The 17,930-nt window shown below is 44.6% G+C and overlaps 1 protein-coding gene across 1 annotated transcript in view; it reads left to right on the plus strand.

The window, feature by feature from the left end:
- The window catches only part of LOC124622030 (irregular chiasm C-roughest protein-like), a 455,626-nt gene that overhangs the window by 159,553 nt on the left and 278,143 nt on the right, over positions 1–17,930 (plus strand). The window contains exon 2 of the mRNA XM_047147591.1: positions 7,327–7,417. Within this exon, the coding sequence (XP_047003547.1) occupies positions 7,360–7,417 (58 nt within the window). The 5' untranslated portion in view covers positions 7,327–7,359. The remainder of the gene's footprint in view (positions 1–7,326; positions 7,418–17,930) is intronic.

Raw genomic sequence — 17,930 nt, forward strand, 5'->3', positions numbered from 1 at the left:
TGCTGTCTTTTATTGCTTCGCTTCCATTTCGTTTTTCCGCGGTTGTTTAGGGTTGGTCTTTTATAAAGCTCTTTCGTTTCAACTCCCGCCCGTAGTGTACCCACTATCGATTGCGAGTTCTGTCTTTGGTGTACTTGGAAACCGTAGGATGGTAACACGACCGACTCACGTGTATACTGCAGTAGACTCTTTGGCCTGTACTATTTATAGGCGAGCGCGGTGACTCTGGAGGAGGTTGTCGCGCAGCGGCCATCGTGTCTGCCCTGGTGACGTCGATATCCTGCCTTCGGCGTGCGGGTGTTGTTATCTAACCCGCACTTCTACCCATGGAGGAACGCCGGCCTGGTTGGGCCCCTCTGTCCATTCTTCACTGGTTGTCCGCGGGAGGCGGATGGCAGTCTAATCATCGCCTGCGTCGACGAAGGCCAACAAACAGTAACCATCGTGGGGTGGAGGAGCCGCCGTTCGGCGAGGGTTTGCGTCCGGGAGCAGTTCGGCTGGGTCGGTGTCTGCCGGGACGACTGGGGACGGCTCAGAATTGTGCATAGCAGTCCCGGACAAACGGCGAAATGCGCCGAGGGAAAGAAGAAAAGAAATTAAGTGTGAATGTTTCAAGTTGATCGTCCTTTGGGATTGAGTTCATCCAGTCGTCTTTCCCACCTTGTGGCCACCGCTGTGGCAATCCTGTACACTGGTGCAATTGTGACAGTGCAGATTCCTCCACGCATCGTTGCTAACCGGTGTAGTGGTGTATTTTGGTAGTTATTGGTGTACGTTTGCACTTCTATGTTTTGGTTGTTCATCCTCCCGCACTGTGGTTGCAGAATTTCGGGTAAGGAGTTAGTTCCTTGTCTCCAAAGATCTAGTGCTGTATTATTAAGGTTAATTCTAGTTCAGTCTAGTGTTCTGTTAATTCCTGGGGATATGTGTCCGTCATACTATTTGCGCTGTATTTATTCTAAGTGAGTTGCACTGACAGTAGTTGGGGAATCGAGTCCCGTCACGGAGCTGATAAGGGGTCACATTGGTTTCGGCTTGTCAGTTGGAGGGTGTTGCCTTAGAGGTTTGTTAACATTGGCATGTTAGCGTTGTCCAGCGCTACCGGTACCTAAAGAAGAACATTGTGCTGATTAGGGAATGTTGTTACATGTTCTTGTTTTCATTTCGATACTTGTATTTGTGAAGGCAACCGCATGAAGTAAGATCAGTTCTGAAGCTATGCTGGATCTTGCGCTCGTGGTGTTTTTGGTTTTGTTTTGATCCCGACTATTTGGGTGTCAGGAATATGGAACTTTGTTAATCTTTGGCTTGAACAGCGGATACGCGGCTAGTTTAGTACGTGTGTAGTGCCATGGCGTCCTCGTGGAGGCGTGCCCGCAAGATTGCTATTGCGTCTACTCAAAGTGTAATTTCCACCTTACTAAAAGCCCCTTGATAAAAGGGAGCAAGAAAAAAAGACTTTAGAAATACCTTCTATTTGCATTAACTATCTTACCTGTCGCTTAAGTAAATATCTGCCCAGTGATTAAGCTAATGGGAGCATCTATCCTAAAAGCAACTAGCGCACTTCTGTTATGGTGGCCCCCGTGCCTCTTTTGCTCCGAAAGATTGTATAAACAGGCTTACATGCTGCGTATCGAACTTCTGATGTTGTTTTTTTGAGTGATTGTGGATTATTAATATTGATTATAGTGCAAACGTTTGTGTTTTACCAACCGTGCTTATAAGTTATTAATGTGATTGGCTGGAATGTAGTACGTAAGTTTTAGGACCATAGGTTGTCCAAGTAGAAATTTTGAAGCCATGCTGTGTTGTGAATTCATGTATTTATGTTTTAAATTGCAATGAGAATTTAAATGTGATAAACCCACGCTTTGTGATTAATAATTAAAGATTTAAGAGTGCGTTCACTTAGCGCTTACTTATGTGTTGTGTTATTATTATTTTAAAAAATTATAAAATGGTTCAAATGGCTCTGAGAACTATGCGACTTAACTGCTGAGGTCATCAGTCGCCTAGAACTTAGAACTAATTAAACCTAACTAACCTAAGGACATCACACACATCCATGCCCGAGGCAGGATTCGAACCGGCGACCGTATTTAAAAATTATAATAGGCGTTTTAGTTTCTTAAATTAAAGCCTTTCCTGTTCGAAAGTGGTGGCCCTCCCATTTTGAGCAATTTTAAGCATCGAAGCAGGATTTACGTAGTTGGTGTTATGTATTGTATGTTACGAATAAATTATTTATGTGTTAAATCATGTCTGATATGTCAATTCCTTGGCCCCGTCCACGCCTTGGTCGTAGTCTTTTAATATTAAATGATCAGACCACCGTTCCAATCAAGTATGGGGTACGTGGTACCTTGAGTGAAAGTAGGTATGGGCCAATCACATGAGCGTCCAGAATACCTGCTCACACGTTAATACCGAACCGGTGCTGAAGTCACTGAACATGTGTGGCACACGGGATTTCATTTGCCCAGACTCGGCTGCTTCGCGAGTTCAGACCACGTCGTGGTAACAGGGGTGTGTCGCTACTGCGATAAAGGAACCAGGTGCATTAGACAAAGCGTTGTGGAGAATCGGTTGTATCCATAGCGTGTACCCTTTGTAAGTGGTACGGATATAATTGTTGCTTACTCAGACGATAGTATGACTAACGCCCATTGGAAGCACAGTTGTTCGACTAATCGTCGACGTGTTCTCTCCAGCGCGATGCAGTTTATCCTCAAATTCGGACGTGCAGCATTGGCACGGAGCACCTCAGTCCTGCCTCCTCACGGTGACGCTACCTGTTTCTCGGAGCCACGGCGTAACTTGTGCACAAAGATTTTGCGATGGACTGCTACGTTGAGGGGAACGTGCGTGATACAGCCGCCTAGCAGCTCTTCCGGTACCTCTTCGTCATACACAGGGAGCACTCCTCTGTGTTACAGAGATGTATACCGAACAATGATTACTGTATTGGAGACGCGCATGCACTGAATAGGTCTCGCAACAGGGCAAACGTTAAAGGACACCAGGTGGCTGCCTGACGCAGTACACGTCATCTGGTCTACCTTACTGCATACCACGACAAACAACTCCTCTTTACGTCAACAAAGGTGGATGTATTACATATCTGAACTGACACCTTTGTGGAACAAATGGCTCTGAGCACTATGGGACTTAACTTCTGAGGTCATCAGTCCCCTAGAACTTAGAACTACTTAAACCTAACTAACCTAAGGACATCACACACATCCATGCCCAAGGCAGGATTCGAACCTGCGACTATAGCGGTCGCGCGGTTCCAGACTGTAGCGCCTAGAACCGCTCGGCCACTCCGGCCGGCTTTGTGGAACAGAAACTGTATATTTTCGGTCATGTATTCCTATCAAAATATTATGTACTCGCTTCCCTCTACAAGTCCTAGAAGTTTGTAACGGGAATTTCCGAACATAGTGTATAAATGATGCGGTCGATATCTTTGGTAGAACCGTGAGGAATTTCGCGGACGATGCTGTTTTCGGTACGAAAGTTGCAACCTCATCATGCTGTATCGAAGTCAAGCGTCCTGTTCACGATCGACGGTTGCTGCAGGAAATCTAAGATACGCTCAGAAGAAATATAGGTAGAAAAACTGCGCAGTAATCGGTGGAAACTGCGATTTTTGTTCGATTACCCGATTAGAGATTAAGCACTGAGAATATTAACAACCAAGAATTGTGTGTCATTTGAGTGTGCGTCCGCTGTCACAAACTGAAACAACCATATGGATTTAGCAGAATGAAATGCAGATGTAACACTTCGTTGAATGAATTATGAGGGAACGTAATTTACCAGTTTCAGTGCTATGTTACTATATCACTTCTGATTTATTCTGCAGTACTGCTCGCCAACCGGAACCCTTACCAGGTACAATCAAGAGGAGGCAGACAACATCCAAAGAAGAGCAGCATGTTTTGTCACTGGTTACAAGAATTGTAAACATGGGTATGTTGCGTGGATACTCTTCAAATTACAGCAGGATGCTGACGATCGCGCACAGGTTTTCGATTAAAAAATTCGAGATTATATGTTCCAAGAAGAGTAAGGCATCACATTAACCCATAAACAAAGCTCGAAATGTTAATGATACAAAGGTTGCCGATACTTTGGCTCATACGGTACCGATAAACTCTTTTCGAGCTCCATATACTAATGTAACAGAAAGTGAGAGAATTTGTAGTGGTACGCTTTCTCACACACAGTAAATTGCCATGTGTTGCGGTCTTCAGTCCGAACACTGGATTGATGCAATTCTCCAAGCTAGATTATTCTCTGCTTTTCTATTCATTTCTGCATAACGATATTAACCTACATCCACTTCGACTTTCTGACTGTGTTCGAGATTTGCTTTCCCTCTTCAATATCTGTTTCGCCCCCCCTCCCCCCCCCCCCTTCATTTCTTTTTCCATTACCAAGAAACGGGTCATTCGTTGATTCCTTAGGATGTGCCTCATCAACCCATTCCTTCCTTTAAGTGGTGGCATTAATATCTTTTTGCTCTATTCGATTCAGAACCTCCTCTTTTACTGTTCTATCTAGTCATCTAAGCTTCAGCATTATTCTGTAGCAACACATTTCGAGTGCATCTCCTCTGCGTATAGACCGCGTTTTAGTTTCATACAAAGCTTACTCCAGACAAATTCCATCGGAAAAGAGTTATTGACATTAGAAGTTAAGAAATTACACCTTTTTCAGAAATACAATATAGTCATTGCCAGAGCGCATTTCATATCGTATGTATTTTAGCCATCATCAGTTATTTTACTGTCCCAATAGTAAAACTCATCACTAACCTATAGCGCCTAATTTCCCACTTTTGTTCTGTCACGATCGCCAGGGACGAAATTTCATTTTCCTCGTTTTACTTCTGTCGATGCCCACCTTATAATCTCTGTTCAAGTCACTGTCCATTCGGTTTCACTGACTCTGACAGAGGTAGAATTATATCGGCAGAGATCATTGTTTATATTTGTTCTTCCTGAAGTTTAATACCCTTTACAAATATCTCGTTGGATTCTTTCACAACTTGTTGAAGGTTACATTGAATAATATCTGGGACTGGATATACTCTCTCATTCCTTTCTTCTGTTTCATGTTCATCAGCATTTGCAACTGCAGTCCGATTTCTGCGCCAAATATGACCATCGTTTTGATGAAATGTTCACACACGTTTCCCGTTTCCCATCTTCTGATGGTAAACAGAATGAAAGTTGTCGAACATTGTATCAGAAACAAGATATCACTTCCCTAACTTGGGACGTTTCGTCTTTCAACGTCGCTGAGAAAGACAACCTGCTGAATTTACAACTCATGACCACCTCATATCTGAATGATTACTGAAAAACACATACATCGTTAGGCTACTCAGATACTTTTCAGTGCGGAATAACTGTACTCAGACACAATCATGTACTTAGTTATCTACGATTAGATTCCCCCGTTCAGAAAAGAGGTTCCCACACATCAGCTGCGACGAGTAGAAGGGGAGAATGCCTCCCACATGGGCGGTCTTGGAGCCTCAGCAACAGCTGCGTAGGCGGGCTGAGTCGGCATCTCCGTTAGGAACCCCTCTGTTTGCCTTCCATTCACTCTCGCTGAGGACTCAGCGTTTTTTAATTGGCTCCTCGGAGGTACGAAGGAGGGGGCGGCTGGGAAGCTCGGAATATTTACAGCCACTGGTATTTCTCTGCAAGTGAGACTCGCCGCTCCTACTGACTTAATTTACAGCCTGCCTGACCACGGGCGTATTACTATCCTAACGCCGTGTGATATCCTCATAAATCCAAGGTAAGCAAAATAAGATTACCTGGAAAATATTTCGCACACGTTAAGACAGAGACCCAAGCATACTTCGTCCACATCTAGGCGAGAGGATTAAATTAAGCCGCCTACAATGAGGCATATGAAATATTTTCTGGGCAAATATAATGTATCGTACCCTGTACTTCCTGATACTAATCCAGTACTACGAATAGTATTAGCCATAGTTGCTAGTATTCACACAATTAGTCACTCTATTGCTTCTAGCAGACAAAAAATAACGAATTGTCTGGAATTCTGGAAGAACTACCGAATGTCACTAGCTCTCTGCTACGATAATTCAGGACAACGTCATCTATTGTCCCTCAGGTTTGAGAAGTGTTTCTTAGTGAATAAATGTATCTCGATTTTTCTTGCCTCCTGAGATCCTCTACAGTGCTCAACCTTTCAACGACTTCCTGCGTATTCGTCACAAACGTCTTACCCGTAGGCTGTGTGGTACTTTCATATGTAAAGTAGTTGCGAAATTACAGCATGGAGACGTCACGAAGTCATGCACGTCCATATTCTACCAGAGATTATGACTGTGATGAAGGAACATTATAAATGATGCTGTTTCCTTTAGATGGCAGGTAATACAGTTTACCTCTTTCTACTCTTGCATCACTGTGCGCTCGTTTCCTTACACGTCTAAATGTGTAGCCGCTTCACTGTTAAAGCTCTTGTAGAACACTATGGTCTAAAATGTTCCTTTGAACGTGGTGTTCCATAACAGTTGTACGAACATCCTGTAACTGCTAATGTGGTTCATCTCTCAGGCACATGCTCGCGAATAAGCAGAAAAATGGACGCAAAGATTTGACTTGGAATGTTCTGACTATCACAAGGGGCTCAGTAAATCTGTTCGCGCTCTCGACTGCTTACACATGCGTGAATGGTGACGAAAACCATTACGGCTAGCTCCTGGAATGAGTATCAGAGCGTCGTTCTGTGACATAGCCGAAATTACACAGTCTGAAGCCCAGAAAACCATCCCAGTCTACATTTAGAGATACTCGTTAATTGAATAACAGGTTTATCCCATGCAATCTGGAGTTAATGTAACAACACCAGTTGCTTTATATCTCACCCGCTGTGCATTTCGAGACACATGTTATGAACTTCTAGTTAGTCTTCCTTCCAGGAATCATCTCCCCTTACTGCCATCACCGTGTGATGTTTTGTCACTATTTTATGTCGTTTTAGTGTACCACACGCTCTATTGATTGCAAAACGTTGGAATTCGCATGGTGGCGTCAAGTAAATTGTGCTGTCAACACTCAACCGTACTCATTGGAGTTAAAATACAAATCAGCCTCGCACGAATGTGATATTTACATTTTAATATTGCGTCAAGCGCGAGGGTGTTGCTATTGTTGGGTGCGCTGGCTTCCACGCCGATATTCAGTTAACATAAAAGTTCAGAGAGATACCGTCAGATGGACAACTTTTATGGTCTTTAGTGACGCAGCCCCTTTTCTTGTTCTGTTACAGGTACACCAGAGAAGGAATGTGAGCCCAGGCGAGATGCTGCTGCAGATTATGGTGTGCTGCCTACTGCAGGGACACTCCGAGACGCGCGACAGTGAGTACTACATTGTGTGTGTGTGTGTGCGTGAGAGAGAGAGAGAGAGAGAGAGAGAGAGAGAGAGACAGACAGACAGACAGACAGAGAGAGAGACAAAGAGCTGGAGAGAGCGAGTCTGTGTGTGCCTATGAAAAGTTTCACGGGTTCTCCCAGCAGATAATAGGGTCTAAACTATAAAGATTGTCCAGCGAGTACGGAAACAACTACTTGGTGATTTATGGCCCGTTATGTGCTGTGATAGCCATATGTGTCTTGACTTTGCTGGAAATGCTCAGTGTGTGCCTACCTCTCTCTCTGTACACCTCATTCCTCTCCCCTTGTCTATCCATCTCTTCCATCCTCCTTTCTGTCCATCTCCTATCCTCCTCACCCTCTCCATCTCCTCCTCATTCCTTTCTCTGTCTATCACCTCCACTCCCTTCTCTCTCTCCGTCTAATCCTCGTCCTTCCGTCTGTTCATTTCGTTTTCCTCCTCTGTCTGCGCATACCTTCTCCTTCTCTCTCTGCCTCCGTCTCCCTCCACCTCTTCTTCTTTATCTCTGCGTCTTTCCCCCTGCGCTCCATGGATCCATTTCCCGCTCCACCCCTCTGTGCCCATCTCCTCATCCCCCATATCTGTGTTCACCTCCTCTTCCTCCTAGCTGTCTATCTTTCTGCTCCTCCTCCTCTTTCCCACTTCTTTCTCTACGTTATCACTCTCCCGGTATTTCTTGCCTGATTTCAACTAGTATGTGTACCAAATTTATTTGGAATCGTTCGAGGGATTTAGGGTGAATTTTTTACCCCTGACCTTGCCCGTGTAATCACATTTGAAAATTTTTTCGCATATACGAGCGGCGTTCAGAAAGTAAGCTCCGATCGGTCGCGAAATGGAAACGACTATGAAAATCCGATAAAGCTTTGCACAGATGTGTTGGGTAGTGTCTCTAGTATAACCCCAGTTAGCATCACGTCGCTCTTCTCATTTCTGAGCTCGCAGTGAGTGCGTAAAAATGTCTAGAAAATAGTGTCTGCCGCCAAGTACGAGGGCCTGGTGAGAAATTTCGCCTGAAGCTATGCAGCTAACATTACATAACTGTCGTGCTGTTTCTTCTTCAAGACAATTCTCAGCCGCATTCTGCAGGGGCAATGAAGATGCTCCTGCGTCGTTTTCAAATGGAAATGTGAGATTACCCACAACACAGTCCGCAATTGTCTCCCCCTGAGTTTCATCTCTGGTCACATGAACCGCTGTCTTTGAAGACAACATTTTGACACAGACAACGAGGTGTAGGCCAGCGTGGAGAATTGGCGGAAAGCACTGGCGGCTGCCTTCTATGATGAGGCTATTGAAAAGTTGGTACAACGCTATGACAAAAGTCTAAGTCAGAACGGCGACTACGTAGAGAAGTAGCTGAAAGGTGTAGCTAATTGTTACAAGTAAAGCATTTCTGATGTTCACTGTGGTTTCAATTTGGCAATCAATCGGAGCTTACTTTCTGAACAGGCCTCGTATTTAACATATTACACACTTAACTGCACAGATACTTCTATTTCACTTGTATCTACAGCGAATTTCGCCCTGCAGTTTCATTTTAGCACTGTTTAATGTTAATGATTTCATATCTCCAGAACTATGTGCTGTAGATGATACAGTTTTTGAGATGCAGTCACTGGTACATTCAGCTAATGTAGGTGAAATGTGTTGTGAATACAGTAAGTGCCAAAGAAGTAGTGAATCTAAACGTGGTGCTTGATTGGCAGTTTTTCACCCATCTCATTGTTTATGGCGTCATACATCCTCCAATATACGTCGTAAACTAATATTTTTTTACGTACATTTAGTGGCATGTGAACACCGCCTTCAAAATATGTCATCAATAAGAGTAGCATTAAAGATGAAACAAATGAAAGCATCATACTTCATGCTCCAGTTTTACTGCATGATAAGTGAAAAAGCAGTAAGCGACAAACTTTTTACCGTTCATCATTTTGTGTGGGTTTTCAATGTGAAAAAGTTTCGTAAATGTTTGAAAGTATGCGTTACGTTATTGGAAAGTAACTAAGTGCTCTTATTCTGAAATACCGGATAACTGAGGTATGGCTGTATGCGCGTTATGGGCTACACTGCTTTCTATCCCCCACCTCGTTAATACACTTCTGGAAATGGAAAAAAGAACACATTGACACCGGTGTGTGAGACCCACCATACTTGCTCCGGACACTGCGAGAGGGCTGTACAAGCAATGATCACACGCACGGCACACCGGACACACCAGGAACCGCGGTGTTGGCCGTCGAATGGCGCTAGCTGCGCAGCATTTGTGCACTGCCGCCGTCAGTGTCAGCCAGTTTGCCGTGGCATACGGAGACCCATCGCAGTCTTTAACACTGGTAGCATGCCGCGACAGCGTGGACGTGAACCGTATGTGCAGCTGACGGACTTTGAGCGAGGGCGTATAGTGGGCATGCGGGAGGCCGGGTGGACGTACCGCCGAATTGCTCAACACGTGGGGCGTGAGGTCTCCACAGTACATCGATGTTGTCGCCAGTGGTCGGCGGAAGGTGCACGTGCCCGTCGACATGGGACCGGACCGCAGCGACGCACGGATGCACGCCAAGACCGTAGGATCCTACGCAGTGCCGTAGGGGACCGCACCGCCACTTCCCAGCAAATTAGGGACACTGTTGCTCCTGGGGTATCGGCTAGGACCATTCGCAACCGTCTCCATGAAGCTGGGCTACGGTCCCGCACACCGTTAGGCCGTCTTCCGCTCACGCTCCAACATCGTGCAGCCCGCCTCCAGTGGTGTCGCGACAGGCGTGAATGGAGGGACAAATGGAGACGTGTCGTCTTCAGCGATGAGAGTCGCTTCTGCCTTGGTGCCAATGATGATCGTATGCGTGTTTGGCGCCGTGCAGGTCAGCGCCACAATCAGGACTGCATACGACCGAGGCACACAGGGCCAACACCCGGCATCATAGTGTGGGGAGCGACCTCCTACACTGGCCGTACACCACTGGTGATCGTCGAGGGGACACTGAATAGTGCACGGTACATCCAAACCGTCATCGAACCCATCGTTCTACCATTCCTAGACCGGCAAGGGAACTTGCTGTTCCAGCAGGACAGTGCACGTCCGCATGTATCCCGTGCCACCCAACGTGCTCTAGAAGGTGTAAGTCAACTACCCTGGCCAGCAAGATCTCCGGATCTGTCCCCCATTGAGCATGTTTGGGACTGGATGAAGCGTCGTCTCACGCCGTCTGCACGTCCAGCTCGAACGCTGGTCCAACTGAGGCGCCAGGTGGAAATGGCATGGCAAGCCGTTCCACAGGACTACATCCAGCATCTCTACGATCGTCTCCATGGGAGAATAGCAGCCTGCATTGCTGCGAAAGGTGGATATACACTGTACTAGTGCCGACATTGTGCATGCTCTGTTGCCTGTGTCTATGTGCCTGTGGTTCTGTCAGTGTGATCATGTGATGTATCTGACCCCAGGAATGTGTCAATAAAGTTTCCCCTTCCTGGGACAATGAATTCACGGTGTTCTTATTTCAATTTCCAGGATTGTACATAGGCAGTGATAGGTGGCTACACTGAGTCACAGCGCCAGAGATTGCGCCAAAGAGTTTTATTCCGCCGCCTCCACTGGCAGTTGTGGTAGTTAGTGCTTTGCTGAGAGGATGTCGATAGCTGTACTAGTTGAGGCCATGTCGTGTGCAGTTGTTTTGATGGGCTAGACAGCAGATGTTGTTCGAATGGAGATGTTGTAATGATCAGAATGTATTTTTAGTCAATACATGTGAAGGTAAAAAACATTTTTCTATTTTTTTTTTTAATTTCCTAACTAACAATGCCTCTTGGTCACATGTTCAGTCAACAAAGCATCTGGCTTGTGTTCATGTATTAGACTGTAATTCGGGTTTCTATGCGCAATTATAGTATTTCAGTTTAATTTAATTAATTCAGTGTAAATGGCATTTAAAATATCTTGTCTTATTGAGGAAGAACCGTGCGAGATGTGTTCGTCGAATCACACTTCCACACACAGAACAGTTACACTTGTGCTTTGTTGTTCCGTAGTTTTTGTATCGTAGCTTTTCTAGTTGCTGGCGACTTAATTAATTAATTGTGGTAACGGAAATTTCGTTTAATTCTTTTTTGTTATTCTATGCAGTCAGATTGCGGACTAATACTAGTCAGGGCCAACTGGTTACGAGACTTCGTAGCCGGACATACGGGGACTAAAATTAAAAAAATATTTGCATTATATTTAATTAAGCCGCCATGCAGCAGTTCTCACTCCCCACAGCGATTCCTTCCAGGCAATAAGTGAAATCCGTACCTATATATACCTATATATACCTATATATACCTATATATACCTATATATACCTATATATATATACGGCTGGGCTCAAAAGTCCGTGAACATTTGTAAGTTCAATACTTCTCGGAATAATATATGTAGAGAGGTAAAACTTGACACACGTGCTTGAAATAACATGGGATTTTTACTGAAATCAAAAAAGTGTACAAAATGATCAACAGAATGCCCCTCATACCATGCGAAAGAAGAAAATAGCAAAACAACTGTCTTTTAGCAATGACTACGTTCTTTGCAACAAATCCTCAACTTGTCGGTCGTGATTCATCAACAATACTTGTTTCGAGGAACGATGTTATGAACAGCACTGTACAGCATATCAGTAGGTATGGTGAGAAACAGCCGTAGGATGTTGCATATCTGATGAGATCAGACGACCCTGGTAGACGTGCTGCTTCAGGTAACGTCACAAACAATAATCAGACGGATTGAGGTCTGTGGAGCAGGGAGGTCAAGCATGATGGACGTGTGCTCAGCATGCGATCCTCACGATACCCGTGTATTCTCATGTTGTGGAGCGCCATCCTGCGTGAAAGCCGTACCTTGCAGCAGGAGTGTATTAGCCAGACTGGGTATTATCTGACTCCGTCTCTCACTACAGCTTATTTTATGCAAGATTCTCATGCGGCGTAACTGACGTGTGCCATTTGTTGGCCAGTTTTTGCAATGGTTTTTGGTTTCAATAATACACATGCAATTTGAGGGAGATGTGTGAATTTTTACGTGCCTACGTACATTATTCCGTGAAAAAGAACATTTTCAAATATTAACGGGCTTTTGGGACACCTCGTACATATGATGGCAGTTCAATAAGTAATGCAACACATTTTTTTTTCTCAGCCAATTTTGGTTGAAAAAACCGGAAATTTCTTGTGGAATATTTTCAAACATTCCCACTTCGTCTCGTATAGTTTCATTGACTTCCGACAGGTGGCAGCGCTGTACGGAGCTGTTAAAATGGCGTCTGTAACGGATGTGCGTTGCAAACAACGGGCAGTGATCGAGTTTCCTTTGGCGGAAAACCAGCGCATCTCAGATATTCATAGGGGCTTGCAGAATGTCTACGGTGATCTGGCAGTGGACAAAAGCACGGTGAGTCGTTGGGCAAAGCGTGTCATCATCGCCGCAAGGTCAAGCAAGACTGTCTGATCTCCCGCGTGCGGGCCGGTCGTGCACAGCTGTGACTCCTGCAATGGCGGAGCGTGCGAACACACTCGTTCGAGATGATCGGCGGATCACCATCAAACAACTCAGTGCTCAACTTGACATCTCTGTTTGTAGTGCTGTCACAATTGTTCACCAGTTGGGATATTCGAAGGTTTGTTCCCGCTGGGTCCCTCGTTGTCTAACTGAACACCATAAAGAACAAAGGAGAACCATCTGTGCGGAATTGCTTGCTCGTCATGTGGCTGAGGGTGACAATTTCTTGTCAAAGATTGTTACAGGCGATGAAACATGGGTTCATCACTTCGAACCTGAAACAAAACGGCAATCAATGGAGTGGCGCCACACCCACTCCCCTACCAAGAAAAAGTTTAAAGCCATACCCTCAGCCAGTAAAGTCATGGTTACAGTCTTCTGGGGCGCTGAAGGGGTTATTCTGTTCGATGTCCTTCCCCACGGTCAAACGATCAACTCTCAAGTGTATTGTGCTACTCTTCAGAAATTGAAGAAACGACTTCAGCGTGTTCGTACGCACAAAAATCTGAACGAACTTCTCCTTCATCATGACAACGCAAGACCTCACACAAGTCTTCGCACCCGAGAGGAGCTCACAAAACTTCAGTGGACTGTTCTTCCTCATGCACCCTACAGCCCCGATCTCGCACCGTCGGATTTCCGTATGTTTGGCCCAATGAAGGACGCAATCTGTGGGAGGCACTACGCGGATGATGAAGAAGTTATTGATGCAGTACGACGTTGGCTCCGACATTGACCAGTGGAATGGTACCATGCAGGCATACAGGCCCTCATTTCAAGGTGGCGTAAGGCCGTAGCATTGAATGGAGATTACGTTGAAAAATAGTGTTGTGTAGCTAAAAAATTGGGGAATAACCTGGTGTATTTCAATGCTGAATAAAACAACCCCTGTTTCAGAAAAAAAATGTGTTGCATTACTTATTGAACCGCCCTCGTACATACATATCTTTCCTTTTTGTGGAAAATTCCAGTGTAGTCATTTCAGGATTACGTTTACTGGATACAGGACAAAGGGTGGAATCACTGTTCTATACAGGTAAAATTGTCATTTAAATATCACTTTTATTGGGCCACACGCCACTACTGTCAATTCTGCACAAATTAACATTCGCTAATCTACAACGACATGATCCACACTCCCCCTAATCTAAGTAGTCTCTGAATTCAGTGATATACAAGCAATACAGCGGAATGTTACGTCGCCCTTGGGATTACCGATTTCGTACGACACTCTGATACCCATACCACATATGGACTGAGTAACAACTACTATTCTAAAATCATCTATTCACAACGAGTTTCAAGGTCCCCCTCTGATTCTGGCGGGAACAACATAGCAAACTAGTACACGATATTATAGTGGCGGGTAGGGTTGTACTCAAGCAGACACGAATAAACACAATAAGGACACAAAAATGAGATACATCCTACAAATTCCGTCACACGAACACTGGCAAAAATTTCACACGATTTCTACAGAAACGATCGTATCCAATGACTAACCGACCACAACATTTCATTAACATCTTGTCATTGCAAATAAATGCAGTCACCTTCTTTGATCGTTCTTGGATATTTTCAAATCTTCACTCGAAAAGCACACAGTCCTACTCTTTGTTTCCACAAGGACGATTGTCAGCTCATTCTTTGTGCAATCAAGTCCACGTTGGATCTTGCGAATCAATGACTCGAAATTACTCACCATCTGTGAGTTTTCTTGGATTTTATCTCACAAAGTCACACGCAAAACCTAACTGAATTTAATTTAGAATACTGGTGGCTATTTCTCCGAACTGTATGGAACACGTGACAGCTTGGAGTTAAAGACCAACAAAGAAGAATTTAATCAAATTAACTAACTTCGTATCCAAAATTCGTTAAATATTACACACTATATAGTTAAGTCGAAGAGGAACTAGATGACGGAGACATGGAGATGCGATACGAGAGAGGCATGTGTTCCGTCAGCCATTGAAGCTAATGGTAAACACTGCGCCCCGCGTAAATGCTGACGTTCGATAGCTGTAGTGTCATCCTCGATGCAGAATTAACGTGTGCGTTCTCTCGCACAACGCAGACGCAGCGAATGCGTTCCACTTCCCTGGACAAAGGGTGCCGATACCTCGCTAGTCGGCTCGTGCGGGACGGCCTAATACTAGCACGTCTATTGTAAACGCTGCAGAGATAACGAAAACAGTATTTGTGTGGCGCGCACCTGTGATCAAACAACTCAATTGTCTCTCTGATCGCGTTGCCTAATACGATGCAGCACGCGTTTAGCAAACCATGACAGAGCGGCATAGTGGTGTCAAAGACGTCCCCATGATTGCCTTGTTCTGACACCAGCAGAAAATCAGAGAAATGCACTGAAGTGGCCAAGAAACTGGTATACCTGTATAATATCCTGTAGGGTCCCCGCGAGCACGCAGAGGGGCCGCAACACGTCGTTGCATGGACTCGACTAATGTCTGAAGTAGTGCTGGAGGGATGTCCATAAATCCGTAAGAGTGGGTAGAGATCTCTTCTGAACAGCAAGTTGCAGCGCATCGAATATATGCTCAATAAAATTAATGTCAGGGGAGTTTAGTGGACAGTGGAAGTGTTTAAACTCTGAACAGTATTCCCCGAGCCGCTCTGTAGCAATCCTCGACGTGTGAGGTGTCGCATTGTCCTGCTGGAATTCCCAAGTTTGTTGGAATACACAATGGACAGGTGATCAGACAGGATCCTTATGTACGTGTCCCCTTTCAGAGTCGTATATAGACGTATCAGTGGTCCCACATCACTCAAACAGCACACGCCCGACATCATTACTGAGCTTCCAGCAGCTTCAACAGCCTCCTGCAGATATGGAAGGTCCATGGATTCATGAGGTTTTCTCCATACCCGTACACGTCCACCAGCTCGATACGATTTTAAATGAGACCTGTCCAACCAGGCAACACGCTTCCAATCATCAACAATCCAAGGTCGGTATGACGGACCCAGGCGAAGCGTAAAGCTTTGTGTCGTGAAGTCATTAAGGATAAACGAGCGGGCTTTCGGTTTTCAAAGCCCATATCGATGATGTTTCGTTGAATGACTCGCACGCCGACACTTGGCCCAGCCTTGAAATCTGCAGCAAATTGGGTAGCACTTCCGTCATGTTGAACGATTCTCTTCAGTTCCTACAGTATCTTTTCCCGGCCGCAGCAATGTCTGAGATCTGATGTTTTACCGGATTCCTGACATTCACGGTACACTCGTGAAGTGGTCGTACGGGAAATTATCCACTTCATCGATGCCTCGGAGATACTGTGAGCCATCGCGCGTGCGCCGACCATAACACCACGTTCAAACTCACTTAAATCTCGATAACATGCTATTGTAGCAGCAATAAGCGATGTAACAGTAGCGCCAGACGCTTGTTGTCTTGTGTAGGCATTGCCGACCGCAGCGTTGCATTCTGCCTGTTTACATATATCTGTTTTTGAACACGCATGCCTATACCAGTTTCTTTGTAGATTCAATGTATTACGGAATAATTGTTCCAGGTGGTAGTTTTAAGTCAAATATCTGGAAACAGCATTGCAGACAGATTACCAAGAAAAGAGACAAACACATCCAGTAAGGTATGAGCGACAAACGTCAACAGGAAGAGAGCCCATCACACTGCCCATGCTCGATGCAAGTAGTATTCCCTGTACACTAACATGTATATATATTCCTTGACATGTTTTCTGAGGATATTCTTCTAGTTTTCACTAATACTATACCCTTCAGGACTATAGAACACATTTGGTTTTAAACATTCTGGATGCTTATATCAGTTTCCAAACTGAAGACAAACTTCTCTTTTGCAACGTATTCTTTTGGCGGAGCATTAATTGCACTTATTCTCTAGAATCCGTTGCTATAAACTGTTGCCACTACACTTGTGAGATTAGCGTTTGATGTAGAAGATAATGTATACAATGCTACTACCGTTTCTGAATTATACTTTAATGTAATGCCAGAAGTCGCACAGTGGCGCAGGCAGTTAAGTGTCAAATTAGTGATCCATACGTAGCAGTTGCGACCTACAATTTATTAATTATGTCTGTAGAAAGAATTTTCACTCTGCATTGTAGTCTACGCTGATATGAAACTCTCTGGCAGATGAAAACTCTTTGCCGGACGGCGACTCGAACCCGATACCTTTGCCTTTCACTGGCAAGTTGTCTTCAAACTGAGATATCGAGCACGATTCGCAACTGGTGTGATAGGAGATGAGGTGCTGACGTAAGTGAAGCTGGGAGGACGGCTTCACAGTCGTGCTCTGGTAGCTCAGCTGGTAGAGCACTTGACCACGAAAGGCAAAGCTGCCAAATTCGAGTTGCAGTCTGGCAAACGATTCTAATCTGTCAGAAAGTTTCAAGTAATTGTTAGTTGTACAAATTTTCCTTCAGAATATTGAAGAAGCGAATGGAGAACCAAATTCGGGAAAGTGACAGTTGATTCGCCGAGCACGTATTTCTGGACTCGAAACATCTGCCGGCTGCCACCAGTACCTACGTACTGTGTCATACTCTTCTGGATCATCGCAACATATCTACAAGGATTATATATTACGGTACAATATTGCAAGTAGTAACACAGAACTTAGAAATTGATTTCGAAGCGAAAAACATTCTACACGTTCGGTATCTAGTTCTACTAAAGAGCACATTTTTATTTATTCTTTTAACTTTATATTCCCCGGTGTTGGCTGAAAGACTGTTATTATATTTCTTCATTTTTAATTTTCGCTGTTATTGCATAATATCTCAGTTTCTTTAAACTTGTGCTTCAACTAAATGTTTCTTGCGTTGTTGAACACTGTTACAGGACAAAGCAAACCTTTAAGGTAATCTGAGAATACATAAAGTTTTACATGGCTTGAGCAGAAGGTGAAGGCTATGGATGCATGGATGATTATG

The sequence above is a fragment of the Schistocerca americana genome, chromosome 1, assembly GCF_021461395.2.
Source record: "Schistocerca americana isolate TAMUIC-IGC-003095 chromosome 1, iqSchAmer2.1, whole genome shotgun sequence".
In the NCBI taxonomy this organism is placed as follows: Eukaryota; Metazoa; Arthropoda; class Insecta; order Orthoptera; family Acrididae; genus Schistocerca; species Schistocerca americana.